At 36.6% G+C, this 11,064-nt stretch overlaps 1 protein-coding gene across 3 annotated transcripts; it reads right to left on the bottom strand.

Moving 5' to 3' along the window:
• Nucleotides 1-932: 932 nt before the first annotated feature.
• LOC116412218 (glycine-rich cell wall structural protein-like) lies at nt 933-4,734 on the bottom strand. 3 transcript variants are annotated; one of them, XM_031905954.1, is made up of 4 exons: nt 4,540-4,734; nt 2,896-2,946; nt 1,151-1,360; nt 933-1,111 (listed from the first exon to the last, which is right to left on the bottom strand). In XM_031905954.1, exons 1-4 carry the CDS (start codon nt 4,664-4,666, stop codon nt 1,080-1,082), a joined length of 420 nt encoding a protein of 139 aa, XP_031761814.1. In that variant the 5' UTR covers nt 4,667-4,734; the 3' UTR covers nt 933-1,079. The 3 variants fall into 3 exon arrangements, with proteins under 3 accessions (XP_031761814.1, XP_031761815.1, XP_031761813.1); XM_031905955.1 differs by having other exon boundaries at nt 933-1,132; nt 1,172-1,360; XM_031905953.1 differs by having other exon boundaries at nt 933-1,360.
• Between the last annotated feature and the right edge of the window lie 6,330 nt (nt 4,735-11,064).

The following is an 11,064-nucleotide window of genomic DNA, read 5'->3' as shown; positions in this document are numbered from 1 at the left end:
AAAAAGTATTCCTTTGCTTCCTCAGAAGCAACTGCACTTCAGTCCCTCAGTCTTTAGAGCAGCATACAGTAGCTGGTCCTTGCTACTAGGCCATCCACCTCTGTGGATAAATATTCCTCCGGCTCTCAGAGGAAAACAGTTCCCAACACACTTTTCCCCAAACAGGAAAAGTTCCACACTGCAGCTCCAGTGTCTCACCTCTCTCCCAGGAGAGAGCAGCCCCCACACTACTCTTGGAGCAGGCTTTAAGTACAGGTGAGGCTAATCAGTCCTCACAGCTGCACAGACCCTTAATTTCACAGCCCTTTGTGCTGCTTCATAGAGAATTCTGGGAGGGATATACTTTCCTTCTATGATTTTCCCAACAATACTACAATGAGTATTTTATAATGTTGATGATAATATTTGCAAAGAATCTCTCAGTTACTGAAATAAGTAACATGATAGAATGATTTTGCAAATTTCTTAAGAATATGCCTGGCACAAGCCTTAAAAGCTTTAAAATATTGTAGGATGTACATATAATCTTAAGACATCTTAGATGCTTTAATATCACTTTGGGAATAGTGACCATATAAATTATTTATATTATTTTATAGTTTTATCATTATATAGAATTATTTGTGTGCTGTCTATTTATTAATCATATAAAGCAGTGTTGGTAAGTTCATCCATGAACCTGGCTTACTACTAGAAGTAAAATGCACTACAGATATATGTATGAGGCTCATGACATGACTGCCTGACAAAAAAATTGACTGAAGGGTCTTATTTGGCCAAGGGGGACAGCCCTACTTAGCAGTATAACTCCTGGCCTTAGAATAATATAATAAGTATATATAATATATTAGTATAATGTAATACAAACCCATGACACCATCAAATGTTTGTGACCGTACTATGGAATTAAAGACAACACTTGAGACATCTACTTTAATCTGAATTCATTTAATCAAATTAATTGTTTAATCAAAGTTAGGTAATGTTTGACAGTAAAATAATAATTATTGTAGATACTGGATTCAAATGATTCATTTTTCAATGTTTTAGTTAGCAATCAGAGGATTTTTTTTCCCGGATCACTTTTTGGCTGAACCTCCACCAGTCTGGCCTCCACAGCCTCCTCCATAACCTGAGCCACCAGTCTGGCCTCCACAGCCTCCTCCATAACCTGATCCACCAGTCTGCCCTCCACAGCCTCCTCCACAGCTTGATCCACTAATCTGGGATCCACCGGTCTGGCCTCCACAGCCTACTCCATAGCTTGATCCACCAATCTGGCCCCCACAGCCTCCTCCATAGCTTGATCCACCACCACTAATGAAACTTCCTCCACCTTGGCTTTGCAGACAGGGATTAGCTGTAACATCAATAAGCATCATTTTAATAGTAGTTATACAGTTTTAAGAGAAACAAAGCCAAAATACACATATACTGATCTAGTTTAATGTAAATATTTGGACATCTAACCAAAAGATGGCAACACAGATGTTCTCTCTGGGGCGGATTTATTAATGCTTTATTAAGTCTCTGGGCTCAAGCATTCGGTTCCTGCATGCATGAGCCATGTGTGGTTTCTGCATCCGAATACCAATTTTTTCATTTTTACTTGTAAAAACCCACTCGGGGAGAAAAAAAAACATTGGTAGCAAGCTAAGGTATTCAGTTCCTACGTGGTTTATGAACCAAATGTTTTTGCAAGACACAATTCACACTGATACATTAAAGGGAGGTGTGTTGCCCAATCCCTTCCCCTTCCACACATGAGGAAGGGATTGGGTAACACACCTCCCCAAAACATTGTAATCAGTGTGAATTGTGTCATACAAAGGCTCATGGAATAAATACTCACTTTTTGCTCACAAGCTTCCAGTTTATTGGATACTGGAAGGAATGTACCAGACTATCCACTTGTGCCCCACATTTCTTTAATTTTTGGAATACATTTGACAAAATGCATGGTGGTGCACACTAGCCACAAGAAAGACAGATACATGTACAATCTTTTTGCAAGTTTCACAGAGTTCAGTTCTGGTAAAGCTGGTAAAGATGTAATGTTTGTTTTCATCAGTTGATTAGATTTACCAATATACACATTAAAAAAGTATTCAAGAATTAACGTCAGTCAATCATCCTTAATATAGTGAAATTTAACCTTTAGACCTATAGCTCATGAAAATTCTCCTTGGTTAGTCTAATTGTAGTAGTGCTTCTCCTACAGAATACTCCCCTTTCATTCTGTCGGTTACATGAATAGAAGCCTCCTTGCTGTCTCTGACAGGAGGCAAAGAGATAGGGTATTGGGTGCTTCACTGCTGGTAGAGAAATGTGCTGGCAGCTTCAAGGTCACCAGCTCATGTGAAAACTGGCTTCTGAACTTACATTGTCCACATGGAAAAATGTATTTCATTTGGAGAAGGTACATTTTAATTTAATGCCTCTTCTCCGCTTGAAAAAAATCCCAACAAATAAGTTAAATGTTATTTGGAAAGGTTTTGCAAGAAAAGGGTCCATCTTTATTTAATAAATATATAACCAAAAAATAAACATTCCTGGTGGATCTTCTGCAAAAAAATCTATGTGGTATAGCCAACTGATTTCAAAATTTCTTGGAATGTTAGGTCCCTTATTGGCAAACAGTATTTGCCAGTGACTCAGGCTACATTAAAAGATGAAAGGTACTTAGGTTATTTGGAAGCTTCAGGCATGTGTTTTTCTATTAGTAATACCATGTAACTGTATTATGTACTTCCTAAAGTATGGATGACATAATAGGAAAATGTAATAAGAGGAAAATGCTGATATTAGTAAAGCACAGCCCTGAACCATTAAATAAAAATCTACAATTTGCAATACTTGTAATCCCTCTGCTGTAGATCAAAAACATATTCCTACCTGTGCCTCCTTGCTGGACAGTGCCCTGGCATGGTTGAACTGGTATATTTACTGTGAAAAGAGAGAATACATAAATGATAAAAGCATGTTGCATGTTACATGTTTCAACTTCTATATAAAATTCTGGTCAATGGACATGTGTCAACACACTCTAACTGTAACAGAAAGTGTGGGAGTAAAAGACAGAACTTTGTCCATTAAAGGGGTTGTTCGCCTTTGAGTTAACTTAAGGTATAAAGTAGAGAGTAATATTAAGACACAATTTGCAATTGTTCTTCATTTTAATTGTTTTTAATTTTTTAGTTATTTCACTTTTTTTTAGCAGCTCTCCAGTTTCAGCAGCTATCTGGTTGCTAGGGTCCAAATTAGCCTATGATTGAGTACTCTTTGGTATGAAACGCGTAAGGCTACCTTTTTGGCTTTTTATGTATGGATAAATAAACTTCTTATTTTCTTATTTTTATTCTTATTTTACTACAATGCTTCCTGATCACTTTTTTGATATCCTGATGTCCCTGCCATCAATAATATTTTTGTGAGGGTCCAAATTAGCTTAGCAACCAGGGAGCAGTTTAAATGAGAGAATGGTATATGAATAAGAGAGGACCTGAATAGAAAAACAAGTTATAATAGGTAACAATAACAATACATCTATAACCTCACAGAACAATAGATTTTTCGCAGATGGCATCACTGACCACAATTTGAAAGCTGCAAAGAGTTATAAGAAGGCAAATAGCTCAAAAACTATAAAAAATAAATAATGAAGACCAATTGAAAAGTTGCTTAGAATAGCCCATTGTGTAACAAAGTAAATCAAACCCTTAAACTGGCTGATGTGATTTAGCATGTATGTTTGCCCTTGGTTTGTTTGTGTACTTTTCAAGTAATCTTGAAGGCAAAACGTGTGTCAAGACAAATGAAGTGTTCTGTTGACATTTTTAATTCACCATTTTAATTCTCTTAATTGCAAAAGCAAAAATATTTTCTCCATAATTATAGTGCAAGGTGGCTCTTATCAATGTTACGTATTTATTTTTTCCCCTTGATCTTTTGATGTTTGCACTTTAAATCTGTGTTCCTTTTCAAGGTTCTTGGGGTTTTGTAGGTTATATGGTGCTTGAATTCAGCATGCCTTCTCCAGCTCTGTGGGACTAGACAGCCAATGAAAGACTTTTCTTAGGAAATAAGTCGGCCTCTATTACTTCCTATTTATGAACCTCACTGCACCATCAAGGAGGTTGTTGGTACTGTATACCAACACAAGTCATGTTTTTGCTACATATACCCATTTTCTAAGTACAATTAATTTGTTAGCACTGCAGTGTGTTTTCCTTTTTTTCAGGGTTTTACATGTGAGATGTTTTATGTGATATATTTTTATAGAGACCTACATTGTTCAGGGTATAGGTTTTTTTAAGGAACATGTATTTTGATAACAGCTGCCAGAAGAGGAGTAACCCAGCAAAAAAGAGTATGCATCATTCTACTAATGCAAGCGCAAAAGACATTATATCATTTGACGTTATAAAAGTATTAAAATAGCTAGAGAAAATTTGTTTCTTAAATGGCAAACCTTCTCATTATCATCTAAATGTTGCCCTCTATGCACAAATAAATATAAATAATTACAAAATTACTTACTGCCAGTGTTTCCACATTGAGTAGATATTGCTCCACTGCCACCACAACCCAATCCGCCACTGCTGCCACTGCTGCCACCACAACCCCCACCACCGATGATGCCACTTCCACCCTTGGCTCCAGACATGTCTGCACTATGTTTAATCTGGTTTAAGAGTAGTGGAGAACTGATGTGGAGTCTATAAATGTTAGTGATGGCAGTGCTTTATATTCAAGTAAGGTTTTTTTTTTTTTTTGGCAGGACTTAAGGGATCAATGAATACCTTATAAAACACCTATAATTAAGAGTTTACATTTCAATTTATTATTTTCTTTATTGGCTAAAATGGGTGTATCTTCTTTATGACAATTTCACATTAATTCAGCTTTGTGGTGATCAATGCTGTGTGTGGTTTTTATTCAGTGATAATTTGTGACTCATTTAAAGCCTGCTATTTAGAGAGGATTATGTTGCGATGTTTCTCGATCAGTATCATCTTTTCTAGTTAAACGCCTGCAAGTCTGCTGCTATACTAAGAGATATTTATATATCAGTATATGAGAAAAAAGGAATAACAATGTAAAGATGCTATTAATATATTATTTTATCTCATCTTTTTTTTTTATGAAGACACCAGACGACTGTAATGCTATGATTTATTTTGATTGAGGCAATAAGATACTTATTCATGGACTTGCTACAAAATTCTACATTTCTCAATTGGCAAAGTTTTCCATGTAAGTGCCGCAAAAATTCGCAGTAACAAAAAATGGCAAATGAGGAGAAAGTTGCAACAAAAAATTTTTATGCGGTCATGTCAAATATGTCGCGGTCACTTTAAATAAGTCCTGTTTGCCTCACAAATGACCCAGTGGCATCAAAACAGTCACGGTTACTTCAAAAACAGTTGTTCTGTTACTGCATTTTGCTAATTTTTCATTATTATTATATGAATTTTCGTTGAAACAGGACACATTCGCTCATCGTTATTAATGATGGCAAAAGGGAAGCTGTGTGATGATAGATTAAGGTTGTACGTTCTGTAATGTATTGTATGGGGTCAATGGGAGAAGGTAATACTCTTTAAGAGGCAGTGGCCGACTGAATTCTTGGACCTTAAGATTTTTTCCTGAAGGACCTCCAATGAGGGTGTTAGTAGAAAAAACAATTAATGCCACCTTTGTATACATTCTTTTTTTACCAGTGAAGGAAACCTTTTAAAACTGCAAGTAATAAAACATGCACTACACGTCTGTAAGCTTTCTTTGAGAAGTAACAGGTGGTGCGGAGAGGGAAAGGGGACCCATTGGTTGGGTGGGAGGTTTTCATCTTTTTACAAAAAACTTCATCTCAACGAAAGTTAAAATGAGAATGTTGTCTTCTTTCCAGGAGTATAAACAAAAGCCCATGGTGAAAAAAAGACTGCCTATTTACTTAAAATGTAACTAGCATATGTTTAAATAAAGTCTTAGGATTCATTTTTCTGACAATTTTAGGAATATTGCTCTCTATAGTGATGGCAATAATTGTTATGCCCGACTTTTTTTCTTACTCCAAATGCATGAAAGTCAATTGGTCTTTTTTTCTTACTCCAGATACATTAAAGTCAATCACTATTGATGTACTATAAGAGCGCTTTCTCAGCAGCATGCTCACCACACAAGGAGAACAACATGTGTGATGATATATTTAAACAGAGTGAGATATCAGAGCCAAATATCTAAATAGAGTTAGCTCCATCTGTGTCTCTGCAGTTTTCGTCTTCCGTACAATGCCAAAACCACTGTAGTGCCAATGACATGGGTGATACTTCCCTTTGACTAGCTATAATTCTGGCTCCCTGCTGACATTCATGGGAACTGTGTTTTCTGTAACAAGGAGATCACTGCCCCCTCCAGTCGCCCTATAAAGGACATGTAAAGAAGACATTTCATTTTTAAAATTAATTTATATATGTATTACTGAAAGTTGGCCTTTTTTAAATTCTTACTTAGAAGGGGTGTTTGTTGAAGGCTTGAATATGCTGGATTTCATTTCAACAATTAAGCACAAAATATTTTTTTTCTTTTCACATTGGGCACACTTTAAGATCCACCTCTAAACTACTGGTAGGCAATGAGTCAATCAGCATCTTCTTTACATAAAATGCATTGAAGTCAGTTGCCATTTTTTCTGCACAATACATTGAAGTCAATAGGCATCTTTTCACTGCACTTTTCTTACCTGCTTTTTCACATTGAGAATTATCGCTTCAAAATGTTGTCATGGTTTTACTTAAAAATTTGCAGATGACAAAACATGGAATTTTGCAGCAAATTCATGCCTGCTGAAAAATTTTGCTTATCACTATACCCGAGCTGAATTGGTGGGAATTGCTAAACTTGCAAAGAATGAGTCAAAATATTGGTTACACAATAAGATACTCTGCCAAAAGCGTGGTGGGTGCCTTTAGACATAAGGCTAACATAAAACATTAGACATTAAATACTGGACTTTAGAAACATATGGGCCAACCCAACAGGGTACAAACCAGACTTTGTCCAACAGTCTAAATTATTGTAACAGCAGGAATGCATGAAGAGTTGTAGCTCCTATTCATTTATCATTTGATCAATATTCATAGTGCATATATATATATATATATATACTGTATATATATATATATTATAACTTCAAGATGGAAAGACATATTGGGACACAAGCACCATACCCAAAGAAAATTAATAGAGTGGATTCCCTCAGACTAAAAAAACCTTCCTACCAGAAAATCGGTTAGCAGTCAGTACTAACCCCATGCTGATTTCTACATGTCTTTCTTTACAACACTGGATGTAATATATGAAAGATGGTTCTATGTGCCGGATGAGAAAAAACTTGTACGTGTACTAAAGCTGCTAAAGTTAATTTATCACTTTCTGGTGGCAATTAATCACCAAAGTGCATATTTCTTGACAGTCTACATTGATTTGCTAATCACTTTTTTGAAATTCTGGACAGTAGTTCAATAAGCCTTTTTTATACTTAAAACGCCTTTATAGGCGAGTTAGTAATTAGCAGAATTTGTCATAATTTTTTTAATACATAAAGCAACATATTTTAAGGAATTAGTCTTAATCTAATCAGTTTCAATGCTGTTTATTCAAAAAATAGAGACTAGATATTTAAAATACTCCATATTTAAAAACAGGCTTGTGACTGACAGATCTCACACCCTTATTTTAATATGACCATGGTATTCTTTTAGAAACAATTGTTTGTATCATCAGCCTATGATTAAGTGCTCTATGCACGAAACACATAAGCCTGTTCATGGGATCCATGAGTGCTTTTTTTGGTTGTGGTATGTTCCTCCTCCTGCTGTAAGTCTGGAGCATGTGCACTTGGATCCCAAGTTATTTTGGTGATATATATATATATTTATGGGATGTTACACTAAATTGTTTAAAATGGAATTAGAAATGTTGTACATTATGTTTTAGGCTTCTGTACCAGCCTGAGGCAACCACAGCCCTTTAGCAGTAAAGATCTGTGCTTCCAAAGAGGCCCCAGTAGCTCCCCATCTTCTTTTCTGCTGATTTACTGCACATGCTCTATGCTTCTGACAGTTACTGAAATTAAAGACTAACAATATATTGTATATATAGAATATAAATGTTACAATATGAGGCTGATAAGTAATTAATACAGATAATTAATACATGACAGCTCTGAAACATAGTGCAACTAGCACCAGAATCTAATAGTCAGCACGTAACATCAACTTATATGACAGCTAAACCTCATTTTCTTACTAATAATTTATGACGACCCCTAAGTTTAGCTTTCCAACAGCTGCTCAAACACTGAGCATGTGAGTGTCGCAAACACTTTCCAATATGGGGAGCCCTGGTGAGGACTGCAAAGACCTAAATTATTGCTGCTACTGAGATGCTGAAGCTTTATGCTGGTGCAGTAAGTTCTTTAAGGCTTCTCATGTGACCGTAAATGCTGCATACTTTTTATAGTATTATTATATGACTTTTCCCAGAATAGCCAGTGATATACAGTATATCACTGGGGATTATGCTCTTGGGGTTTAATGGACATCTTCAGGACTATTACACCAATAGCATTCCTATAATATCACAAATAACTAGTAATAGTTTCACAAAATGAATCATGTTATCTTTAATATGATGAATAATTTATTTAGAGAATCAAATGATGCAGCAGGAGGTGACAAGAACAAGACAAGTAAGAACACAGGGGATGGGGACCCTCAGTAACTATATTGTAACTATATGGTACCTGTGAGCAGGAAAACCATGGCAGGGCCACACTCTGTAAAGTTTCCTAAGCTAGTCTGTTTTTTAGATATTTGGGGGTGCATATTTATTTAGCACTTCCCAGTGCTTGTTACTTTAGTTCTTCCTTAACTTTCCAGCAATGTTTTGATGGACATATTGGCCTGCTGGTCTTAAAACATTAAAATATGCAATACAATTGGTAAATAAAGGGTTCTGAAGTATATTAAGCACTTTCCCTTATTTCTAAGGTCCAATGGAGAGGATGAGATTGATTTAAATGAAGAAGCTATGGATCTATATTAACAATAGGAGAAGCTGGTATACAGCTAGGAGGGAGAGAAGATAACTGTAGAATGAGGACCCTGACATTAGTGGGGAAGCATGAAGTGAGCAAATGCCTATAAGTACCCTTAATAAAACAGATTTAACTTTTATGGGATTATTTACTTTGACTCATGATGCAAGAGCATTAAGGGATGGAAAAGTGCATCCCATTGTACTCATTTTAAAAGCATTTGTGCCCATGGTCTGGTTGCCCTTTACATCTAGTGCAGAACCAGAAAACAGATGCATGGTGCAGAGCACAGTGCCAGTGCATGTACTGTTGCTGCTTGATACTGCTCTGGTTGGGAATCTGAGTGCCTGCTCATATTTTTCCATGTGATTTATGGCTCCCAAAGCTGAAGGTCTGGGGCATGAGCACCCGGACCCACCTATACTACGGGTAAGATTTCTACACTACCTGGCTCAGACTGTGACTAATTCATGATATTTTGGCCAGTGCATGTATGTCAGCCCTATTACAGACTTATTCTTACTGACTGCAAAAAGTCAGGTGGTTAGTATGTAAATTAGGGGGAGGAGAGAGAGAAGATGGCAAATACCTTCATGTTTCCTTTCACCAGACCCTCATGAATTCAGCTCTGCTGAATGCTTTGGAGTGCAGGAATGACCTCTGGCAATTTTGGAGGGCAGGGCACAAAACATAAAAAAATGGTAGGGGCCTTGAGAAATTAGTACCTTATTACTCATGAAGCTTCCCTTTTGTTTGGACACCTAAATGCAGTCCTAAGTTTTATGTGTGAAAACTATTTCCTTATCCAGGTTAGAGTAATTTGATACTAGTTCAAGAAATGTGCAGTAGATGATGATGTCTTATTGTATAAAAGGGAGAACTCCCATGTGCTCAGGGTTTTTTCCTCAATCCCACCTGGTGGGTATAGGATCTGGCCTGGCAGGTTGCAGGCCTAGTTAAGAAACTTTAGAATGAGGTTAGTTCTGTGATAGTAGCCCTATGGCCGAAAGACAGCTCCTGGATTGATAGCAAGGATAGTGGGGCTATTACCTGCAATGCAAAGACTGCCAGTTTAAGGACTCAAGTGGTTGGGCTCAGAGACACAGTGAGTGAGATTCTTTTTGCAAAGGACTGCTGTAGGACAAGACTATGCTGGGGATTGGCACTAAGGCAGAAAATACCCTTCTGGAGGGAGCAGATTACCAGTGTGAGCCCACTGTGATGTTATCTGACAAGTTATTTACCTTGTGCTTTATATGCTATTGAATTCTGGATCAACTCTTGCTATCACCAGATGGTACATTCATGGGATAAATAAAGAGTAGTTTGTTGTTTAAAGAAATATCTGTTGTTCTTTTCATTTACTTAAACTGTCAACTGACAGACATTCCAATTGTTTGATCTACCCAGTAACAAGAACTAAAGGTAACAGATATTGTACAGCCACTGGGAATTGCAGGGAGTTGTTTCACAGTCCTATAATGCCCAAGGTACATAGCACACAGTTGCATGCAGCAGACAATACTATTTCTATAACACAGCTGCACTACATAAACAACCCCTATAATGTACTAAATAATGTAACCTACTTGCCGTGTCACTCTATATATTTGTTCATTCAGGTGTAGTCCTGTATTATATTAACAGAGAAAGCAATTGAAATACATTTGATTTCAAGTATATCAACATTTTTTGCTTGGGATGATACTTGATTACCATAATTATAAGCTGCTGAGGAAACATTTTTGTTGATCTAAACTGCAAAAGTCAGCAGTTAGTGATCTACAGAAGGGTGGAGTAAAAACTGACAGTTGGCAATATATCTAAATAAATACAGGTTGTTCTCACTCCAATCTCTGTCTTACCTTTCCAGCCCAGTCATACCGATTGTTATCACATGTATTCATTTTTAATCAATACTGATTTATAGGACTATTGCACAGGAAAAGACAAAACTTTTTCTG

Source organism: Xenopus tropicalis, chromosome 7 (genome assembly GCF_000004195.4).
Source record: "Xenopus tropicalis strain Nigerian chromosome 7, UCB_Xtro_10.0, whole genome shotgun sequence".
Classification (NCBI taxonomy): Eukaryota; Metazoa; Chordata; class Amphibia; order Anura; family Pipidae; genus Xenopus; species Xenopus tropicalis.
Note: the sequence above shows the minus strand (reverse complement) of the source record. Positions and strands in the feature narration are given on the sequence as shown.